General features: G+C 38.6%; 1 protein-coding gene across 2 annotated transcripts in view; it reads left to right on the forward strand.

Annotated features, from left to right (window-relative positions):
* Positions 1 to 24180, forward strand: part of KMO (kynurenine 3-monooxygenase) — a 73955-nt gene that overhangs the window by 44253 nt on the left and 5522 nt on the right. For both annotated transcript variants that reach the window (XM_081492870.1, XM_081492869.1), the window contains exons 6-12: positions 1025 to 1112; positions 2669 to 2834; positions 3929 to 4000; positions 5135 to 5256; positions 7213 to 7360; positions 13692 to 13749; positions 24082 to 24164. In XM_081492870.1, coding sequence (XP_081348996.1) covers positions 1025 to 1112; positions 2669 to 2834; positions 3929 to 4000; positions 5135 to 5256; positions 7213 to 7360; positions 13692 to 13749; positions 24082 to 24164 — 737 coding nt within the window. The remainder of the gene's footprint in view (positions 1 to 1024; positions 1113 to 2668; positions 2835 to 3928; positions 4001 to 5134; positions 5257 to 7212; positions 7361 to 13691; positions 13750 to 24081; positions 24165 to 24180) is intronic.

A 24180-nucleotide genomic window follows, 5' to 3' on the forward strand; every position in this document is an offset into this window, starting at 1 on the left:
TGGCGTATCTCCAATTTCAATATTCTAAAGCTTCCAATCTTGTGTTCAAGAATCTTAAAGTCTGCAAACCCCAAATCAAACTCAAGCCAAGCAGAACAACAACAACAACAAAATACAAAACCTAAGATGAGAAGGAGAGATGATCGGTACAGGTAGAAATACTGAATTGGAAGTCAGACTTCTGGCCTATTTTTCCTAAATTCTTTACTTTGTATGATCTTAGTCATCTTACTTTTCCCTCCAGAAGCTCAGTTACTTCATTTATGAAATGAAGAGTTTTGAAATAAACTATCTCTGAGGTCTACACCAGCTCTAACATCTACGTTCTGATTTGTAGCTTTAATAACAATAAATAGTCCCTAATTATAGATCTCCTGCCCATGAGAAAAACTAGGAACAAAAATAATGTTTTACTACAGTGATAAAAACATAATTAATAGTTCAGAAAATGAAATTCACTATAGATTTTTAGCAGGCCAAAAAAGCACCAAAATAATTTGATTCTATTTATTAATAAGTTTCCAATCTTCTTACTCACTTTCCCCTAACTATTTCAGTGTTTGATTATAAAAAGATCTGTATTTATATATCAACGATCTATATTTATAACAAATTGAGTCAGAAGTCTAGAGGACTTGCTAAAAAGAGATACAGAGTCAGACATAATATGAAAAAGAAGTTTGACTGAATATTTCCAATCACAAATTAACCCTTAATTTGGGGGCAACTTTAAAATATGTGATGACTGCTTCTTTCCTAGGGTGCCAACAATTACAGTGATGCAAAAATATACATAGTTAGATTTTTTTTTTTGAGATGAAGACAGATGATTTTTATTTATCTATTTTACTGCCAGATTATCCTAGAACATTTGCCAAACAGTTGTCAAATCACATTTTAACTAATTCGTGTTTACATTGTTAAGTATCTCTATCACACTGTTCTCAGAAAATGATTAATTCAATTTAAGTGAAATAAGAATTGGAATTTCATTTCCATTAGTTTTCTCTCTTTGTTTCCTCAGCTGTTGAGAAATACTCCAATGCAAAAGTGCACTTTGGCCACAGGCTGGTGAAATGTAATCCTGAGAAAGGAGTGATCACAGTCCTTGGGTAATCACTGGTCAGCCCTTTGACTTCAGAGGTGAAGGGTTGAAGTGGAGAACTGTGCCTGTAAACTTTGCCCTTGACTTCTTTGAAAGAGTTAAATGATTACTAACAGGGTAATTCAAGTGGTTTCTACAATCAAGTAATTTTATGTTGATCACTAGCACCAGTATTCTTCCTGATTCTCCTGCTAACTCATCTTAACAGTATTCTAGACTGGTAACCATACTCTGCTTCTAACACTCTCCTAACTTGAAACAGATAACTCTGCACTGCCCTGCTTCTCCTCTCCTCTTTCTGAATACTATTTGTCTGCCTCCCCTTGGCTGAGCCCATTTCCTCTAAAGTTCCAAGCCTCATATCCCACTTGCGGGATATCTCTTGGATTCACAGTTTGTTCAACAACTACTTGTAAATTCACATTTCTATTTGTAATAATAATAATAATAACAACCCTTATTTCAATCTTAATATTAATTTCCCTTTAAACACCTTCACAAGTACTTCTTGCCATAATCTCAAATGAATCTAAAATTTCAAACATCTATTCGTCCTACTCCTAACTTCCCTAGTTTGTTGTTGCTGTCTAGATGCTCAGTCATGTCCAACACTTTGTGACCCTGTGAACCGTAGACCACCAGGCTCCTCTGTCCATGGGATTCTCCAGGCAAGAATACTGGAGTGGGCTGTCATTTCCTTCTCTAAGGGGTCTTCTCCACCCAGGGATCAAACCTGTCTCTCCTGCATTGGCAGGCAGATTTTTTACCACTGAGTCACTTGGGAAGCTGACTTACCTAGTACTTTTAACCAAATAATTAAAATCATTCTTGATGTACCCTTTTCCTTATTTTCTTCCATTTGACCTGAAAACATTTCCCAGTGTCTCTTACTTCCTGTCTGCCTCAGAGCCTATGTCATCCCTCTTCCTGAGCACCACAATCCTTGGGATCTCACCCCCACACATGTAGGCTACTATAGTCACTTTGTCTCCATTTCCTATCCCTTCTGCATTGTGGATACTCCTAAGTAAGTTGTCTTAAATTACTACTCTTCATACACCACCTGCCCAATGGAAATATATTGTTTTCTCCCAGTTGCCAGAATTAAACCTTGCATCTTAACATTCAAAATTCTCTTCTCCTCCCTCCCCAATTGTATTCTTTTCTTAAATTCCTCTTCTGATCTCCTCTAAGACAAACGTGCTGCTCCTAGAAGATCTTGGTCATGTCCCTATGGTTGCTCATACACTTTCTCCATTTGAAAGACTTTTCCTCCTTTTCAAGATTCTCTTCCTTCATGCAGGGAACTCAGCTCTTAGTCAGGCTTCTGTGCCCTAGCATGTCTTTAGGAATCAGTGTGATTGTGTGTTACCCTCATTCTCATCAGCAAACCATGACTGGGACAAGTGTTATCTTCATTTTATAGCTATCGACTGAAAGCTGTAAATCAGATATGTAAAAGTGAGTAGTGGCCCCATTAAGTCACTACTGTTTATACCCAATAGGGGTACTTCATCATTTTCACCACTAGACTTTTTTTTGATGGTTTATTTTATTTTTTAGACAGGACAACGTTCCCAAAGATATCACCTGTGACCTCATTGTAGGATGTGATGGAGCCTTTTCCACTGTTAGAACTCACCTTATGAAGAAACCCCGCTTTGATTACAGTCAACAATACATTCCTCATGGGTACATGGAGCTGAGTATTCCACCTAAGAATGGGGATGTAAGTACTTTCCCTTTCTTTTCTCCTTCCTACAACTCTCCCCCTCCCCCTGCCCCATATTAGTATAGAAGTGTATTCTAGGGCAGATGTTCTCAGTAGCATGTCTTGATCCGTTTTAAGGTCTGCCAAAGTACTATGTTTTCAGTAACTCATAATAAATTGTATGTACAGGTATCCTTTTAATAATATCACTCTCACTCCCTTACCTTTCAATATGTTTTCTTGAATAGGGAAGAAAGGAAAGGAATTACAACTACCTTTTTTCTACTATATCTTGGGAAAAAGTTAAAAAAAAAAAAAACAGATTGGGAATCAACTTTGTGTACTGACAGTCCAGAGTTCTTATACTCATGATTAAATAAAAAAGTTATTGAATAAAGTGAACAGTGAGTTGTTGCAAAGAGATTTGTATTGCATGTTTCTTATTTCCTGGAGTCCATGTTAAACTGTATGTGGCTGGAGGCAAATATGTAGTATGTGTATTGTGTGTTGAGGAAAATTAAAATACCAACAGAAGCAATGAGGATCTTGGCTTATAAGTAATAAAAGATAGACAGCATTAGTTAAATACTTGATTTTGCATGTAAAACATGCATTTTAAGGTACTGATTTAACCTATCCTATTTGAAATTCAAACGTCTAGTCTGTTTGGGATAGCAGTATTATATACCACTTTTATGGGCTTCCTAGGTGACTCAGTGGTAAAGAATCTGCCAATTCAGGAGATACGGGTTTGATCCTGGGTGGGGAAGATCCTCTGGAGGAAGACATGACAACCCACTCCAGTATCCTTGCCAAGACAATTCTATGGACAGAGGAGCCTGGCGGGCTATAGTCTATGAGGTCGCAAAGAGTCTGACATGACTGAATGACTAACACTTCTAACACCCAGGGAATTAAGTGGGAGCTCATCTTAAAGCTATTTTTTCACAGCAAGAAAACTGTCTTTGCTTAGACTTTATGTTTGGAGGGACTTGCAGTGATCTAAATTTCTGTGGAAACAAGTGTAACATAAACAGAGTCGATTTGCCTTATTTGTTAATGCAGATGAGCTGCATTAATACACTAATTATATATATATTTTTCCCCTGCAGTATGCCATGGAACCTAATTATCTACATATTTGGCCTAGAGATACCTTTATGATGATTGCACTTCCTAACATGGTAGTGTATAATTTTTTATTAACTGTCGTTTTGCCTAAATGTTAATGTTTTTCGTTACTTACTTTTATATGCTGTATGCATGTATGTAGTCAACTTCATCATTGTCTAGTCTGTTTAATGATTATAACTGAAACTTTGGGGATATTGAAGAAAAACCTGAAGGAATACAAGTTATTTACTTTGGAAAGGATATTTAACATATACAAATGACTAATGGGGGTTTGTGTGTGGTGGTACCTGACTGCCACCTCCCCCAAGACAGTGCAGGAAGAAACTGCCCCCAAATAAAGCCTAAGATATTTAGGTTATATATTTGGAAGTATTTTTCATTCTTTAAGGTCTGTAGACATTTGAATATTCATTATCAAAAAGGAGCATGGCTGTTCTTTCATTAGACCTTAGAGACTTTCTTGCTACATACAGAATATATACATATATATATAGCTATTATTATCTATATATATGGAGATTCCCATGTGGCTCAGTGGTGAAGAATCCAACTGCAGTGCAAGAGATGTGAATTCAATCCCTGGGTTGGGAAGATCCCCTGGGTAAGGAAATGGCAATCCACTTCAGTATTCTTGCCTGGGAAATCCCATGGACAGAGGAACCTGGCAGGCTATAGTCCATGGGGTCACTAAAGAGATGGACATGACTTAGTGACTAAACAACAACAATCTCTATATATAATATAGACACATATACCTATTTATATTTCTCTGGTTGGTCTTTTATTTACCTTTTTTTTTCTTTCTCTTGTCAAGAATCCTGGGGTCCAAGGCCCCAGGTCATAGTGTCTTAAATGGAATAACAGTAAAGAAAAAAAAAGAGGAGAATTCAAATCCAGTGCACCTATTAATAGTATAAGGAGTGCAGTGTTTGCTTGGTGAAAATATCTGGAGTTTACAGTATAAAGTTTCCTAAAAACCAAGAGGCAGGGGTGTACCTAGGGACCCCTGACTGAGCTCTTCTGGGGAGTAAGGGAAGAAAGTGAGGGTGCCTTTCCTGTCTGCTTGGACACTCTTCCCAGAGTACCCTGAGCCACAGCAAGCACTCTGAGATCGAGGGATATGTCTTAGGGCCAGCATTGCCTGACCCCCAGTCTCTCACACACTGTTCCTCTTCTCGTGATAGAACAAATCTTTCACGTGTACTTTGTTCATGCCTTTTGAAGAGTTTGAAAAACTGCTAACTAGTAGTGATGTGCTGGACTTCTTCCAGAAGTACTTTCCGGATTCCATCCCTCTAATTGGAAAGTAAGTTTCAAGATGTCCAATTGTGCCTTTTGCCCCCTTGGTTTGAGGTATTCAAAATTCAGATAAAGGCTAATGCACCTTATTTCAGCTTTTGTTAAAAATGACCTGTAATGCAGTGACCTGGACAAGAAACTTGCATGTGTTCTAAGTCACTTCTGTCATGTCTGACTCTGTGACCCCATAGACTGTAGCCCGCCAGGCTCCTCTGTCCACAGGGTTTCTCCAGGCAAGAATACTGGAGTAGGTTGCCATGCCCTCCTCCAGGGGATCTTCCCAATCATGCAGTGACCTGGATGGGAAACCTAGATTACAGCAAATGTCCAAGAGGATCTTGTACTGCAAACAGGAATTCTGGAAAAAACCCAGGCCGGGCCGGTTTCTCTGGGAAAGACAAGCCACGAACGTCCCTGGGCCTTTTATGTTCCCTGTGCAGGGCCTTTTAGTTCTCCGTGTGCCACAGAGCTTGGCTGTGCTTCCTTCTGCTGGTGGGAACACAAATCTGTATGATGGCCCCCTTGAGTCTCAGGTCCACCAGTTGCTAGCTATATAAGCTTTCCTATGTCTCATACCCTTCACAGTAAAATGCTGATGATAGTTGTACCTGCCCCAAAGGGTTGTTGTGCAGAGCAAAGGGAATAATGCCTATAAACCATTCAGCACAGGGCCAGGCAGGTATAACGTTTTCCCAAAGTGATAGCTAATTGTACCAGCTGTCTGGTTTATGAGTATCAGCTCCTCTGTCCCATTTCCACATCACCACCACATGGACCTTGTCATTTGGTCTCACTCAGTGCCTCTCTTCCCTGTCCCTCTGTCCTAGAACCTAACTCACATTCCACCTCCAGTGACATCTTCATGAAGGCAGCACAGTGCTGCAGAAAGAGCAAGGTTTTAACACTACTCTTGCCCCTGACTTCCTTGAGTCTCAGATTTTTCATCACTGAAATAGACATCAGGATGCCTTACTTTGAGGGCAATTTTGAAAATTAAATGAGTTAATTATGTAAAAGGGATAGCCCACTGCCAAGTCATAGCAGATCTTTTTTAAAATTGTCAGTTCTCATCCTTTCCTGCAGATCAATTCAATTGCTATGTTGATTTCTCCTTCTCTGGCTTTGAAGGGAAATCTCTGCATGCCAAAATTTAGCCCTTAGATACTTTTGGAACTTGTTCTGTGGCTATTTCTTGCCTCTCTTACTAGATATAAGATCATCTAGTGTATATACACGGGATTCCCAAATGGCTCAGTGGTAAAGACTCCACCTACCAATGCAGGAGATGCAGGAGACGGGTTCAATCACTGGGTCGGGAAGATCCCCTGGAGGAGGAAATGGCAACTCACTTCAGTATTCTTGCCTGGAAAATTCCACAGACAGAAGAGTTTGGCAGGCTACAGTCCACAGAGTCACAAAAAGTCAGACATGACTGAGCAAGTACACGTGATAAATGTATACAGTACTTCACCTACAGTGCCCACAAAATCTCTGTAGATGCTTGAGCGATACTAGCTTGATTCCAGTTGTTCATTTCCAGATACACATGGACTCACATTAACTTAATTTTGGTTTCTTGGGTGTTAATAAAATACACAACTGCGTCTCAATTTTTTCCAAGGAAACCTGAAACATACCAACATAGCTGAAAATTGTGTGATTTATGTGCTAGATAATGAAAATTTCCTGACATATAACACAGGCATATTTCAAATTATTCAAATTCAGCAACTCTTGTTCTTTTGGGATGTGATTAACATTGTTTCAAATTAAGAATGTAATTAGAACAATGGAATTTGGGAACTAGAAGAAACTTCAGCTCTCCCTCTCCTGTGTTTTTCCTGGCATTCTCATGTATTTTTCAATGAAATATTGTGTTGACAAAGCCAGTAAATCTGAAAGAATTATACACTATTTAATACCCAGCTTAACATTTTTACATTTTGATTGTTTTCTTCTGAAGGGAAGCCCTGGTACAAGATTTCTTTCAGTTGCCCGCCCAGGCTATGATATCCGTTAAGTGCTCTTCTTTTCACTTTAAATCACATTGTTTGTTGATGGGAGATGCTGCCCATGCCATTGTGCCCTTTTTTGGGCAAGGAATGAATGCGGTAAGTTCTTTTTCAGTAGGTAAGTCCCTCAAACTTTTCTGGGCCCATCTCAACTAAAAAAGCTTAAAGGAAAAAAAAAAAAAAAGGTTAAAACTATCCCCACATAATCTCTGAGAAAAAATCAATTCAACAACCCCACTAGCTATTTAACTAGATTGATCTCTATATATAGTCAATTCTTGGATTACTTGATCCAGACATTTAATGTATAAAAAAGCATAAAGCATAAGATAGTTTTCTGCTCAGTTAGAAAATGTATTGATAACTTGAAATTTAGGAACTTGACTGTCAGAAATTCAAGGCTTAATTTTTTGAAGTATTTATTTCTTTGGCTGTGCCAGGTCTTAGTTGTGAAATGCAAATTCTCAGTCATGGCATGTGAGATCTAGTTCCCTGACCAGAGATTGAACCCAAGCCCCCTATGCTGGGAGCACAGAGTCTTAGCCACTGGACCATCAGGGAAGTCTCCAAGACTTCATTTTTAAAGTATATTTTTTCTTGAGATTATAATGATAGTATCAAAAAAGAAAAATATCCCAGGGACATCCCTGATGGTCCAGTGGTTAAGACTCCACCTTCCAATGCAGGGAGTATGGGCTTGATCTCTGGTCCAAGAACTAAAGTCCCACAAGCCATGCGGTGCAGCCAAAAATTAAAAAAGAATAAAGAAAAATATCCCAAATTATTTTTTCTTCCCCCCTCTGCTTTTTCATTCCACAGGAAAGGAAAACACAATTAATAGAGTTAAATAAAACGATGAAACAGACTAGATGTTGAATACTACTGCTTTCATGGAAATTTTACCATTCTGGCTAGAACAATATATCAGAAAATGAATAGTGTTCAAATATTGAATGTTAATGTTAAGGAATTCTAAAATAATTGTCTAGACAATTATTTTATGTGCATGTGTGTTTGATTACTAATGTTATAGTTTTATAACCATAGTCTTATATTGCTTTGGTTTATGGAATATATCCCAAGAATAAATAACTTGTGAATATAATCAATTATATTTTCATCTAATTAGTGGTAAATATTTTGTTTTACAAAGCATAATGGGAGGTGGGATCAAGTTAGCAGAATAGGAGGACCCTGAGCTTACTTCCTCCCTTGGGCAGTGACTGCCATCGAGCCAAGGAGAAGCCCTGGCTGCATCTGGATCTGGCTTTAGTCCCTGTGAAACCAGTCCTGTCTCTCACCAAGGAGGTGGTTGCCAGCACACCCTAGGGGAAAGTGTGGCCCATGCTCACTTCAGATGTGTTCTCCCACCAAAGCCACTAGGCACATGTAGACTGAATAGGACATCACAGAACATAACTTCAAGACCAGGACAGGTAACTTTCACATAATTTCATAGAGATGGTGAAAGCTGGAGAAGAATCTTGAGAGTCCCTGGGATAGCAAGGAGATCCATCCAGTCAATTCTAAAGAAAATCAACCCTGAATATTCACTGGAAGGACTGATGCTGAAGCTGAAGTTCCAATACTTTGGCCACCTGATGAGAAAAACTGACTCCTTGGAAAAGACCCTGATCCTGGGACAGATTGAGGACAGGAGGAGAAGTGGGCAACAGAGGATGAGATGGTTGGATGGCATCATCAGCTCCATGGAATGAGTTTGAGCAAAGTCCGGGAGATAGTGAAGGACAGGGAAGCCTGGTGTGCTACAGTACATGGGGTTGCAAAGAGTGAGACATGACTGAACAACAACAAGAGAAAGTTAAACAAAATTGTAGGAAACCATCAACAAATGGAAAATGCAGCCTACTGAATGAGAGACCTTAATCAAATCCAAAAAGAACAAAATTAGCTGCATTTGAATAACTTGGTCTTTGCAAATGTAATGTCTGATAAGGGGTTGATATCCAAAAATATATTAAACTTATATAACACAATGTCAAGGAAACAAACAACCGGATCTCAAAAATGGGCAGAAGAACTGAATAGGAATTTTTCCAGAGAAGATACATAGATAGCCAACAGGCATATGAAAAAATATTCAACATCACTATTCATTAGGGAAATGCAAATCAAAACCACCATGAGATACCACCTCATATTTGCTAGAATGGCTATCATTAAAAAGACAACAACAAACATGTGTGTCAAGGATATAGAGAAAAGGGAATTCTAGTACCCTGTTTGTGGGAATAGGAAAAGGAGTACGTCAAGGCTGTATATTGTCACCCTGCTTATTTAACTTATATGCAGAGTACATCATGAGAAACGCTGGGCTGGAAGAAGCACAAGCTGAAATCAAGACTGCTGGGAGAAATATCGATAACCTCAGGTATGCAGATGACACCACCCTTATGACAGAAAGTGAAGAGGAACTAAAAAACCTCTTGATGAAAGTGAAAGAGGAGAGTGAAAAAGTTGGCTTAAAGCTCAACGTTCAGAAAACTAACATCATGGCATCTTGTCCCATCACTTCATGGGAAATAGATGGGGAAACAGTGGAAACAGTGTCAGACTTTATTTTGGGGGGCTCCAAAATCACTGCTGATGGTGATTGCAGCCATGAAATTAAAAGATGCTTACTCCTTGGAAGGAAAGTTATGACCAACCTAGACATCATATTTAAAAGCAGAGAAATTACTTTGCCAACAAAGGTCCATCTAGTCAAGGCTATGTTTTTTCCAGTGGTCACGTACGGATGTGAGAGTTGGACTGTGAAGAAAGCTGAGCGCTGAAGAATTGATGCTTTTGAACTGTGGTGTTGGAGAAGACTCTTGAGAGTCCCTTGGACTGCAAGGAGATCCAACCAGTCCATGCTAAAGGAAATCAGTCCTGAATATTGATTGGAAGGACTGATGTTGAAGCTGAAACTCCAATACTTTGGCCACCTCATGCGAAGAGTTGACTCATTGGAAAAGACCCTGATGTTGGAAAGGATTAGGGGCAGGAGGAGAAGGGGATGACAGAGGATGAGATAGCTGAATGGCATCACTGACTCGATGGAGATGAGTTTGAGTAAATTCCAGGAGTTGATGATGGACAGGGAGGCCTGGCGTGCTGCAATTCATGGGGTCACAAAGAGTTGCACACGACTGAGTGACTGAACTGAACTGAAATTGGTGCCACTACTATGGCAAACAGTATGGAGGTTCCTCAAAAAATTAAATCCTGAACTACCACGTGATCCAGTAATTCCACTCATGGTATATATCCAAAGAAAATGAAAATGCTACTTTGAAAAGATACGTGCACCCTATGTTCATAGCAGCATTATTTACAGTAGCCAAGATGTGGAAACAACCTAAGTGTCCGTTAACAAATGAATGGATAAAAAAGTAGTGGTATGTATATATGATGGAGTTTTACTCAACCATAAGAAAGAACGAAATTTTTCCATTTGCAACAACATAGATGAACCTGTATAGTATTGCTGCTGCTGCTGCTGCTAAGTCATTTCAGTCATGTCCGACTCTTAGCGACTCCATGGACTGTAGCCTACCAGGCTCCTCCATCCATGGGATTTTCCAGGCAAGACTACTGGAGTGGGGTGCCATTGCCTTCTCCGTATAGTATTGTGGTTAGTGAAATAAGTCAGATAAAGAAAGACCAATTCTGTTTGTTGTCATTTATTTGTGGAATCTAAAATATAAAGCAAATAAATGAATATAACAAAACAGAAACAGACTCAAAGATACAGAGAACAAACTAGTGGTTACCAGTGGGTAGAAGGGGAGGGGGAGAGGCAAGAAAGAAAAAGGGGATTATGAGGTACAAGCTGTAATATACAGTACATAGTATATAGCCTATATTTTATAACTTTATATGGAATATAATCTATAAAAATATCAAATCACTAAGTTGTGTATCTGAAACAAATAAAATATTGTAAGTCAGCTATATTCCAATTTTTTTTTAATTAAAAAACACATCAATTTTAGCAGTGAATACATGCGTGAACTCGCATTAGAACTCCTTCAAAGCCTGGCTTCATGATTTATTAGAATATGTTCTCACGCAACTAATTTTGCTCCTTATCTGTAAAATTCAGAATTTTTATTTTTAATACTTTTTGCTTTATTATTTCTTGTTTTTTTTTTAAATTTTTTTTTGGGGGGGCAATAATTGCTTTACAATGTGGTGGTGGTCTCTGCTGTACATCAACGCAAATCAGCCATAATTACGTATATATCCCTTTCTTCTTGAGCCTCCCTCCCCCCAAAATTCAGATTTTAATAGGACCTATCTCATAGGAATTCTCCACTAATAAATGAATTAATTAAAGAATTTAAGAGTATTATCTCATCACTATATGATATCTCTTATCTCTGTATTCCTATAACATTAACAGCCTATATAATCGACAAATTTATTTGCCTCAGGTATAATATTGATATGTGTAATTGATATAGAAATATTTTATTTCTTAACATTTACATATTTATATTTTATTTTAAAACCATAGTTTGATTTCCTAGAATGCAGGAAACATAGCTTTCTATTTTCTTCTCCCTACTGCACTTAGCAGAGTACCTTACTAATTTTGTGGATTTGTTGGTTAGAAATTTGCTTTAATTTTGACTTGCGGGAAATGAGTTCATGTGAGAGTTCTATGCTGTCATTAAATTGCTCTAAACATGAATCTTAAATCCCTAAATAGTTTAAATGTTACTCTAATGCTCACGGTAGAACAATATAATTATTTTTGCTTCTTTAAGAAGCAATAGAATTGTGAAAATTACAAGTTAATCTAAAATTTTGATGTTCTAAATTTATATCTATATCTACATATACTACCACACAATTGTACTCATCTCACATGCTAGCAAAGTAATGCTCAAAATCCTCCAAGCCAGGCTTCAACAGTACATGAACCACGAACATCCAGCTGAATTTAGAAAAGGCAGAGGAACCAGAGATCAAATTGCCAACATCCACTGGATCAATCAAAAAAGCAAGAGAGTTCTAGAAAAACATCTACTTCTGCTTTATTGACTATTCCAAAGCCTTTGACTGTGTGGATCACAATAAACTGGAAAATTCTTCAAGAGATGGGAATACCAGACCACCTGACTTGCCTCTTGAGAAATCTGTATGCAGGTCAAGAAACAACAGTTAGAACTGGACATGGAACAACATGATTCCAAATCAGGAAAGGAGTAGTCAAGGCTGTATATTGTCACCCTGCCTATTTAACCTATATGCAGAGTACATCATGAGAAATGCTGGGCTGAATGAAACACAAGCTGGAATCAAGATTGCCGGGAGAAATATCAATAACCTCATATATGCATATGACACGACACTTATGGCAGAAAGTGAAGAACTAAAGAGCCTCTTGATGAAGGTGAAAGAGGAGAGTGAAAAACTTGGCTTAAAACTCAACATTCAGAAAACTAAGATCATGGCATCTGGTCGCATCACTTCATGGCAAATAGATGCGGAAACAGTGAGAGACTTTATATTTTTGGACTCCAAAATCACTGCAGATAGTGACTGCAGCCATGATTTTAAAAGACACTTGCTACTTGGAAGAAAAGCTATGACCAACCTAGACAGCTTTTTAAAAAGCAGAGACATTACTTTACCGACAAAGGTCCGTCTAGTCAAAGCTATGGTTTTTCCAGTAGTCATATATGGATGTGAGAGTAGGAATATAAAGAAAGCTGAGCGCCGAAGAATTGATGCTTTTGAACTGTGGTGTTGGAGAAGACTCTTGAGACAGCAAGAAGACTCCTTGGACAGCAAGGAGATCCAATCAGTCCATCCTAAAGGAAATCAGTCCTAAGTATTTATTGGAAAGACTGATGCTGAAGCTGAAATTCCAATACTTAGGCCACCCAAGGCAAAGAACTGACTCATTTGAAAAGACTCTGATGCTGGGAAAGATTGAAGGCAGGAAGAGAAGGGGACAACAGAGGATGAGATGGTTGAATGGCATCACCGGCTCAATGGACGTGAGTTTGAGTAAAGTCTGAGTGTTGGTGACGGACAGGGAGGCCTGGCGTGCTGCAGTCCATGGGGTCGCAAAGAGTTGGACACGACTGAGAGACTGAACTGAACTGAACTGAACTGATATATATATAAATGAATAAATTGGGCAAAGACAAAACCATCAAACATGTAGTTAATGGCATTTTTAATCAGAATTCAATCCTAAGTGTGACTATTCAGCTGTTATGTACTGGTTTAGGGTACAAATATCAAACATGTAGTTAATGGCATTTTTAATCAGAATTCAATCCTAAGTGTGACTATTCAGCTGTTATGTACTGGTTTAGGGTACAAATATCCTGTGAAAAGTCTATTCAAAATTGCTAAAAGAAGCATTTATTATTTCCAGTTTATTTTTTCCCATTTTTTCTTGTTTTAGGGCTTTGAAGACTGCTTGGTATTTGATGAGTTAATGGATAAATTCAATAATGACCTTAGTAAGTAAAATTTCTCAGTGGGACATGGATTAGTCTTGCTGATTAATTGTACACCTGTTTCTGATCCTGGAAGATTTCAAATCATGAATTAGATTTCCTAATCAGAATTATAATTTTTTCTTTTAACACTTTATGCCGCTGTTGTTGCTCATTGCAGACAAGAAACACCCAGAAAGGAAAAGATAAGTTTCTTTTAAGTTTTTACATGGAGGTCTGTACCAAGAAAAAAAGTTCTCAGTACCAAAGTTTGGTGAGGGTATACTCCTTTCTGAGCTTCCCTGATGGCTCAGATGGCAAAAAAATCCACCTGCAATGCAGGAGACCCTGGTTTGATCCCTGGGTGAGGAAGATCCTGGAGAAGGGAATGGCCACCCACTCCAGTATTCGTGCCTGGAGAACTCCATGGACAGAGGAGCCTGGCGAGGCTACAGTCCATGGGGTCAGACACAACTGAAACTACTTAGCAAGCACACATACCCCTTTATCTCCCTCTCAATCTAGTTAACACCCATGCCTATATCCCCTACAGCTTGCCCTCAGAACACCTTTGGAAGCTCCAGCATTTTCTTGTTTTCTGCTTTGTCAAAGTTTGCATATAATACTTCCATTTGCCTTTTGATTAAAATGAATTCCACAAATAATTTTACAAGTATTAGAGTTTAAAATTTTTATATATAACTCTGAAAATAAGTTAAATGTACATAATTTTCATCTGTAAAAGAAACTGAAAACAATAGAACTGGATAACTTTTACTGCTTCTCAGCTTCACATGCTCTCAAAGGTCACCTCCGAAATTAAACCTGTGGCAGTTAAGAGACTGCTTAGAGAACCAGTTTTGAATCTACACCCAGATTCCAGTCTTTTTTCTTTTAATTTCTTTTTTTATTAAAGGATAATTGCTTTACAGAATTCTGTTTTTTTTGTCAAATCTCAACATGAATCAGCCATAGGTATACATAGGCACCCCTCCCTCTTGAACCTCTCTCCCGTCTCCCTCCCCATCCCACTCCTCTTGATTGATTCAGAGCCCCTGTTTGAGTTTCCTGAGCCATACAGCAAATTCCCATTGGCTATCTATTTTACATATGGTAATGTAAGTTTCCACGTTACTCTTTCCATACATCTCACCCTCTCCTCTCCTCTCCCAATGTCTATTCTCTATGTCTGTTTCTCCATTGCTGTCCTGTTAATAAATTCTTTAGTACCATTTTTCTAGATTCTGTATATATGTTAGAATATGATATTTATTTCTCTTTCTGACTCACTTCACTCTGTATAATAGGATCTAGGTTCATCCACCTTATCAGAACTGACTCAAATGTGCTCCTGTTTATGGCTGAATAATACCCCATTGTGTATATGTACCACAACTTCTTGATCCATTCACCTGTCGATGGACATCTAGGTTGCTCCCATGTTCTGGCTATTGTAAATAGTGCTGCAGTGAACAATGGGTTACATGTGTCTTTTCCAGTTTTGGTTTCCTCAGGATATATGCCTAAGAGTGGGATTGCTGGATCATATGGTGGTTTTATCCTAGTTTTTTACGGAATCTCCATACTGTCTTCCATAGTGGCTGTATCAATTTACATTCCCACCAACAGTGCAAAAGCATTCCCTTTTCTCCACACCCTCTCCAGCATTTATTGTTTGTAGACTTTTTTGATGATGGCCATTCTGACCGGAGTGAGGTGATATCTCATTGTAATATTGATTTGCATTTCTCTAGTAGTAAGAGCAGAGAAGGCAATGGCACCCCACTCCAGTACTCTTGCCTGGAAAATCCCACGGACGGAGGAGCCTGGTAGGCTACAGTCCATGGGGTCGCTAAGAGTCAGACATGACTGAGCGACTTCACTTTCACTTTTCCTGTTCATGCACTGGAGAAGGAAATGGCAACCCACTCCAGTATTCTTGCCTGGAGAATCCCAGGGATGGCGGAGCCTGGTGGGCTGCCGTCTATGGGGTCGCACGGAGTCGGACACGACTGAAGCGACTTAGCAGCAGTAGCAGCAGCAGTAGTAAGAGATGTTGAGCATCTTTTCATGTGTTTGTTAGCCATCTGTATGTCTTCTTTGGAGAAGTGTCCGTTTACATCTTTTTCCCACTTTTTGATTGCGTTGTTTGTTTTTCTGGCATTGAGTTGTATGAGCTGCTTGTATATTTTGGAAATTAATCCTTTGTCAGTTGTTTCATTTGCTATTATTTTCTCCCATTCAGAGGGTTGTCTTTTCCCCTTGCTTATGGTTTCCTTTGCTTTGCAAAAACCTTTAAGTTTAATCAGGTCCCACTTGTTTACTTTTGTTTTTATTTCTGCTACTCTAGAAGGTGGGTCATAGAGGATCTTGCTTTGATTTATGTCATCGAGTGTTCTGCCTATGTTTTCCTCTAAGAGTTTTATAGTTTCTGGTCTTACATTTAGGTCTTTAATCCATTTTGAGTTTACCTTTGTGTTTCGTGTTAGGAAGTTTCCTAATTTCATTCTCTTATATGTAGCTGTCCAGTTTTCCCAGAACCATTTATTGAAGAGTCTTTGCCCCATTGTATATTCTTGGCTCCTTTGTCAAAAATAAGGTACCCATAGGTGCATGGGTTTATTTCTGGCCTTTCTATCTTGTTCCATTGGTCTATATTTCTGTTTTTGTGCCAGTACCATACTGTCTTGATGACTGTAGCTTTGCAGTATAATCTGAAGTCAGGAAGGTTGATTCTTCCAGGTCCATTCTTCTTTCTCAAGACTGCTTTGGCTACTTGGGGTCTTTTGTGTTTCCATATGAATTGTGAAATTTTTTGTTCTAGTTCTGTGAAAAATGCCTTTGGTAATTTCATAGGGATCACATTGAATATGTAGATTGCATTTGGTAGTATAGTCATTTTCACAATATTGATTCTTCCTACCAAGGAACACGGAATATCTGTCCATCTGTTTATGTTGTCTTTGATTTCTTTCATTAGTGTCTTAAAATTTTCTGTGTACAGTTCTTTTGTCTCCTTAGGTAAGTGTATTCCTAGATATTTAATTCTTTAAGTTGCAGTGGTGAATGGGGTTGATTCCTTAATTTCTCTTTTTGATTTTTCATTCTTAGTATATAGAAATGCAAATGATTTCTGTGTATTGATTTTGTATCCTGCAACTTTGCTAAATTCACTGATTAGCTCTAGTAATTTTCTGATACTATCTTTAGCGTATTCTATGTACAGTATCATGTCATCTGCAAACAGTGAGAACTTTACTTCTTCTTTTCTGATCTGAATTCCTCTTATTTCTTTTTCTTCTCTGATTGCTGTAGCTAGGACTTCCAGAACTATGTTGAATAATAGCAGTGAAAGTGGACACCCTTGTCTTGTTCCTGACCTTAGGGGGAATGCTGTCAGTTTTTCACCATTGAGAATAATGTTTGCTATAGATCTACCATATATGGCCTCTACTATGTTGAGGTAGGTTCCTTCTATGCCCATTTTTTTTTGAAGAGTTTTAATCATAAATGGGTGCTGAATTTTGTCAAAGCCTTTTTTCTGCATCTATTGAGATTGTCATATAGTTTTTATTTTTCAGTTTGTTAATATGGTGTATCACATTGATTGATTTGCATATATTGAAGAATCCTTGCATCCCTGAAATAAACCCAACTTGATCATGATGTATGAGCTTTTTGATGTGTTGCTAAATTCTGTTTGCTAAAATTTGGTTAAGGATTTTTGTATCTATGTTCATCAGTGATAATGGCCTGTAGTTTTATTTTTGTGTGTTGTCTTTGTCTGGTTTCAGTATCAGGGTGATGGTGGCCTTGTAGAATGAGTTTGGAAGTGTTCCTCCCTCTGCAACTTTTTGAAAGAGTTTTAGAAGGATGGGCATTAGCTTTTAGCTAAATGTTTGACAGAATTCTCCTGTATAGCTATCTGGTCCTGGGCTTTTGCTTTTTGGCAGATTTTTGATCACAACTTCCATTTCAGTGCTTGCAATTGAGTTTTTCATAGTTTCTATTTCTTCCTGGTTCAGTCGTGGAAGAGTGAACTTTTCTAAGAATCTGTCCATTTCTTCCAGATTATCCATTTTATTGCCATATAGTTATTCCTAATAGTCTCTTATAATCTTTTGCATTTCTGCATTGTCTGTTGTAACCTCTCCTTTTTCATTTCCAATTTTGTTGATTTGATTCTTCTCTCTTTTTTTTCCTTGATGAGTCTGGCTAAAGGTTTGTCAATTTTGTTTATCTTTTCAAGGAACCAGCTTTTAGTTTTATTAATTTTTACTATTGTTTCTTTATTTCTTTTCCATTTATTTCTGCTTGGATCTTTATGATTTCTTTCCTTCTACTAATTTTGGGTTTTTCAAAATTCTTCTTTTTCCAGTTGTTTTAGGTGTGAAGTTAGGTTGTCTATTCAAAGTTTTTCTTGTTTCTTGAGGTAAGATTGTATTGCTATAAACTTCCCTCTGAGAACTGCTGTTGTTGCATCCCATAGGTTTTGAGTTGTCATGTTTTCATTGTCATTTGTTTCTAGAAATTTTTTGATTTCCCTTTTGATTTCTTCATTAACCTGTTGGTTATTTAGAAACATGTTGTTTAATCTCTATGTGTTTGTGTTTCTTACAGTTTTTTTCTTGTAATTGATATCTAGTCTCATAGCATTGTAGTCAGAGAAGATGCTTGATACGACTTCAATTTTCTTAAATTCACTGAGGTTTGATTTGTGACCCAAGATGTGGTCTATCCTGGAGAATGTTCCATGAGCACTTAAGAAGAAGGTATAGCCTTCTGCATTTGGATGGAATGTCCTAAAGATATCAATGAGATCCCTCTCTTCTAATGTATCATTTAAGACTTGTGTTTCCTTATTAATTTTATGTTTTGTTGGTCTGTCCATTGGTGTGAGTGCGGTGTTAAAGTCTCCTGCCAGTATTGTGTTACTATAAATTTCTCCTTTTATGTCTGTTAGTGTTTGTCTTATGTATTGAGGTGCTTCTATGTTGGGTGCATAGATATTTACAATTGTTATGTCTTCCTCTTGGATTGATCCCCTGATCATTATGTAGTGTCCTTCTTTATCTCTTGTAATCTTCCTTATTTTAAGGTCTATTTTGTCTGATATGAGAACTGCTACTCCCGGTTTCTTTTGCCTCCCATTTGCATGGAATATATTTTTCCATCCTTTCACTTTCAGTCTATATGTGTTTTTAGATCTGTATTGAGTTTCTTGTATACAGCATATATTTGGGTCTTGTTTTTGTATCCATTCAGCCAATCTGTGTCTTTTGGTTGAAGCATTTAATACATTTACATTTAAAGTAATTATTGTTTTATATGTTCCTATTGCCATTTTCTTAATTGTTTTGGGTTTATTTTGTAGATCGTTTTTCTTCTCTTGTGTTTCTTGACTATATAAGTCCCTCTAACATTTGTTGTAAAGCTGGTTTGGTGGTACTGAATTCTCTTAACTTTTGCTAGTCTGAAAAGCTTTTTATTTCTCCATCAATCTTGAATAAGATCTTTGCTGGGTACTGTAATCTTGGTTGTAGATTTTTCCCTTTCAATACTTTAAATATATCCTGCCATTCCCTTCTGGCCTGCAGAGTTTCTGCTGAAAGATCAGCTGTTAAGCATATGGAGTTTCCCTTGTATGTTACTTGTTGCTTCTCCCAGGTTGCTTTTAATATACTTTCTTTGTGTTTAGTCTTGTTAGTTTGATTAGTATGTGTCTGGGGTATTTCTCCTCGGGTTTATCCTGTATGGGACTCTTTGTGCCTCTTGAACTTGATTGACTATTTGCTTTGCCATGTTGGGGAAATTTTCGACTATAACCTCTTAAAAATTTTTCTCATACTCTTTCTTTTTCTCTTCTTCTTCTGGGATTCCTGTAATTCAAATGTTGGTGCGTTTGATATTGTCCCAGAGGTCTCTGAGACTATCCTCAATTCTTTTCATTCTTTTTACTTTATTCTTCTCTTCAGAAGTTATTTCCACCATTTTATCTTCCAACTCACTGATTCATTCTTCTGCTTCAGATATTCTGTTCTTGATCCCTTCTAGAGTATTTTTAATTTCTGTAATTGTGTTGTTTGTCTCTGTATGTTTATTCTTTAATTCTTCTAGGTCTTTGTTAATTGATTCTTGCATTTTCTCCATTTTGTTTTCAAGGTTTTTGATTATCTTTGCTATCATTATTCTGAATTCTTTTCCAGGTAGTTTGCCTATTTCCTCTTCATTTATTTGGACTTCTGTGTTTCTAGTTTGCGCCTTCATTTGTGTAGTATTTCTCTGCCTTTTCATTATTTTTTTTAACATATTGTGTTTGACATCTCCTTTTCTCAGGTTTCAAGGTTGAATTCTTTCTTCCTTTTGGTTTCTGCCTTCCTAAGTTTGGTCCAGTGGTTTGCATAAGCTTTGTATAGGGTGAGATTTGTGCTGAGTTTTTCTTTGTTTGTTTGTTTGTTTTTCCTCTGATGGGCAAGGCTGAGTGAGGTGGTAATCCTGTCTGCTGATGATTGGGTGTGTACTTTTGTTTTGTTTATTGTTTAGATGAGCACAGGGTGCTCCTGGTGGTTGGGTGATGCTGGGTAGTGTATTCAAGTGGTTTCCTTTGTATGAGTTCTCACCATTTGATACTTCCTAGGGTTAGTTCTCTGGTAATCTAGGGTCTTGAGGCCAGTGCTCCCACTCCAAAGGCTCAAGGCTTGATCTCTGGTCATGAATAAGGATTCCACAAGTGGTTTGTTATGGCATTAAGTGAGATTAAAGCAAATATCTGAAAACAAGAAGCCAAAGATGAACCCCAGACAAATGGCAGTTACAAAATCAGGCAAACAATAATTAAAGTAATAGAATATACACATATACACCCAGAAGCAAAGTCAAAACAGTCCAACAAAAATAGAGTAGATTGACCCGGCGAACAAAGGAAATAAAAAATTATATCTACGAGAACAAAACTAACTGAAGCACAAACTGGAAAACAAAACTAAAGCAAGGCACCAATTGGAGAATAAAGCAATAAAAATAAAACTAACAAATATGTTGAGAGGAAAGGAAAGAAAGAAAAGAAAGAAAGAATAGATATGCAAAGTTAAATAGAGGTGGATAAAGAAGTTTATATACATTCAAGATTAATTACAAGGGGAAAAGAACAGTAGGAAAAGCAAACAAAGGAATAAATGTAGAAAAAATAATAATAGGTTTAAAAAATTAAAATTAAAAAGAAGAGAGAGGAAAAAAAAAGGGAAAACTCCACAAAACTGCAAAAGCCCAATTTAGAGGCAGAGGTTTATAACAACAATAAAAAATGTGACTGAGAAAAAGAAAAAGAAAAAGCTCAAAATCTGAATTAGATTTCATAGTGCCAATTAAATTGACAACTACAACAGAAGGGGGGGGGAGAAAAAATATCCAAAAGAATCTACAGAACAAGTCAAAGCATAAGAATAATAAATGTTTTTCTTGAGTTACTGCTGTCAGAGTCCTTTCCTTCACTGGGAGTCACAGTCCACCTCATCTCCCTAGGATACCCTCCAACACTGTGTTGATCTCTGGACCTGCTGTGGGGGCAGCTCAGATTCTAATCTGGTCCTGCTCCTGTGTGTTCTTGCCTCCAATGTCCACAGCTATCAGAACCAGTGTGTTTTCTTTTGTGGGCACTCTCAATGACCTTTTGTATATTCCACAGACACAGAGTCTGTCTAGTTGATGCTGCGGATTTAATCTGCAGCTTGTACAGCTGGTGGGAAGGTTTTAGGTCTTCTTCCTTAGCCACACTGCCCCTGGGCTTCAATTGTGGTTTTATTTCCACCTTTTCATGTGGGTGGTCCACTGGGGTTTGCTCCTGAGTCTGCCCTGGAGGACTTGGGTTAGCCTCTGTGAGGGCCAGGTGTGGAGGTGCAGCTGCTTCAGTCACAGGGGTTCTGGCAGCACCAGGTACTCAGGGGAGTTAGCACCTAGGGCAGCAGGAAACATAGTGCTCTAGAAGGATATGGCAACCAGTATTGGTCAATATGCTCCAATATTGCCTGGAGAACCCTGCTCTCTGACAGAGAAGCCTGGCAGGCCACAGTCTACAGGGTCGCAAAGGGTCAGACACAACCGAAGCGACCCTGCACCCATAGAAGCAAGACTTTTTTTGCCTGTGGCAGCTCTGCCCCAGTGAGAGTTGAGTGTGAAGGTGGCGCAGCTGCTTGGCTTGGGGGACCCTGGCAGCACCAAGTATACAGGGACACGGACTGCCTCTGCCATAGGAGTTGTGGCCCTAACAGAGTCTTGTTTCGAACCTCTAGTAGCTGGCGATCAGAAGGCCTCTTTGGCCAGTCTTTCTCTGTAGCTCTGTCTGTTCAGGCGCTTAGAGGCTCCCTTGCCTGGGGCCCTTCTCTGTTGTTCCATGCATCAGACACACAGAGGGGCCCCCCTGGCTGGGGTCCTACTCTGTGGATCAGCGGCATATCAGTCACTTAAAGGAGCACCCTGGATGGGGTCCTGCTCTGTAGTTCAGGGTGTCAGGTGTTTGATGGGCCAGCCTCTCTATTGTTCAGCTGCTGATGCTGGAGTTTGGAGAGAGAGAGGCTGTGGTGATGGCTCCACACCCTACGTGTGACTCAGCAGTATCGCCTTGCTTCCATGGCTGCCTGGCTTTCCTCTACAGGCATTTCCCATCATAGTCTCCTCTCTCACATCCCCTCCATCTGTCTTTCCACAGTCAACAGCAGCCCTCGCCCTGGGATTGGTCCATAATCCCTAAACTTCAGCTCCCAGCCACTGCGCCTTGCAGGAGACCTGTGTCCCTCTCCGGGGAATGTATGGATGCAGCAAGGACTGTCTGATTCTCATTCTATTTAGGCTGCCACAGATCAGGTGTTTCACTCTCAGCCTTAAATGTTTCTCCTCTGACTCACAATTGCCCCGATGTGGGGATCGGGCCCTTGCTTCAGTGCCCCCACCCACTGAGGGCAGGTCCAGTCCTACTAACACTCCTGTTTTCTCCCCTAGTTCCTTCATCCTACCAAGTCTTGCGTGGTTCTATATATTCTTTTCCTCTGGTCAGGTACTCCTGTCCACTCTCAGCTGGTGTTCTGCATGCACTTCTGTGTCTGAAGGTGCATTCCTGATGTATCCGTGGAGAGAGTTGTACTCCATGTCCACCTACTCCTCCACCTTCTTGTTTTCTCCAGATTCCAGTCTTGACTTGCCAACTTATTAGCCCTGTGACCTTGAACGAGTCACTTTATCTTTTTTAAAGTCTCATTTTTTTTCCATCAATAAAGTGGGGATAATACCAACTTCAGAAAGATGTGAAGGTTAAATCAAATGACTTGTGTAAAGTGTTTTTGTTTTTGTTTTTAAAAAAGCCTGATTCACAGATACAAGCTAGTGATTACTAGTGGGTAAAAGGGTAAGGTGAGGGCCAAACTATGAGGTGTAAAATAAATAAACCTCAAGGATATACTATACAACACAGGGAATATAACCAATATTTTATAATAACTATAAATGGAGTATAATCTTTAAAAATTGTGAATCACTATGTTGTACCCCTGTAACTCACATAATGTGACTGTGACTGTTTGTGCAGGCTCAGTAGTGTTCAATTCTTTCACAACCCCAAGGACTGTAGCCTGCCAGGCTCCTCTGTCTGTGGACTTTCAAAGTGGGTCACCACTTCCTACTCCCGGGCTCTTCCCAACCCAGAGATCAAACCCCAATTTCTAGGGTCTCCAGCATTGGCAGGTGGATTCTTTACCATTGCACCTTCTGGGATATTGTACATCAGCTATCCCTCAAGGAAAAAAAAAAAGAAAAGTTAAAAAATAAGGCTGGAATAAAGTAAGTTCAGAGTAAAAAAAAAATTTAAGTGTTATAGGGTGTCAGTGGACACTATGGTACCTGAATCTGAAAAGATTATGGATTCTAGGGTAAATTTCTTCTGGATTTCTTACTTTCTTTCCGTTATCTCACTCAGAAGCTCAGGATCCAGAGGTATTTTGTTTCCTCCCTTCTTAGCCCTTGTGTGATTGGTTAACATGTGATGACAATGATGGAGATAGACTGAGAGCTTATATAGCAGAACATACTGTCAATATTCCATTTGTGAAGTAAAACATAATGATTTACTAATCTAGTACATTTCATAGTCTTTATCATAAGCTTTATTAAACTATAAGTGATGGGAAATGTTCATGTGTTATTGCTCAGTATTCATAGATTGTTGGTCATACAGCTTTGTTGTCCATAGTCTTATAAGGTTAGAGAGAACACTGGTAGAGAATACACCATTTAATTTGAACTGTATAGAGTTCAGCCCATTTTTTACAGATTGTTTTGGAAAGATATCTTATTTAACTTGAATTCTAGGTATGTGTCTTCCAGAATTCTCAAGATTTAGAATTCCAGATGACCATGCAATTTCAGACCTATCCATGTACAATTACATAGAGGTAAGTGAGAAGGTTT

This window comes from Giraffa tippelskirchi, chromosome 5 (assembly GCF_054371585.1).
Source record: "Giraffa tippelskirchi isolate mGirTip1 chromosome 5, T2T-mGirTip1v1.2.pri, whole genome shotgun sequence".
Lineage (NCBI taxonomy): Eukaryota > Metazoa > Chordata > Mammalia > Artiodactyla > Giraffidae > Giraffa > Giraffa tippelskirchi.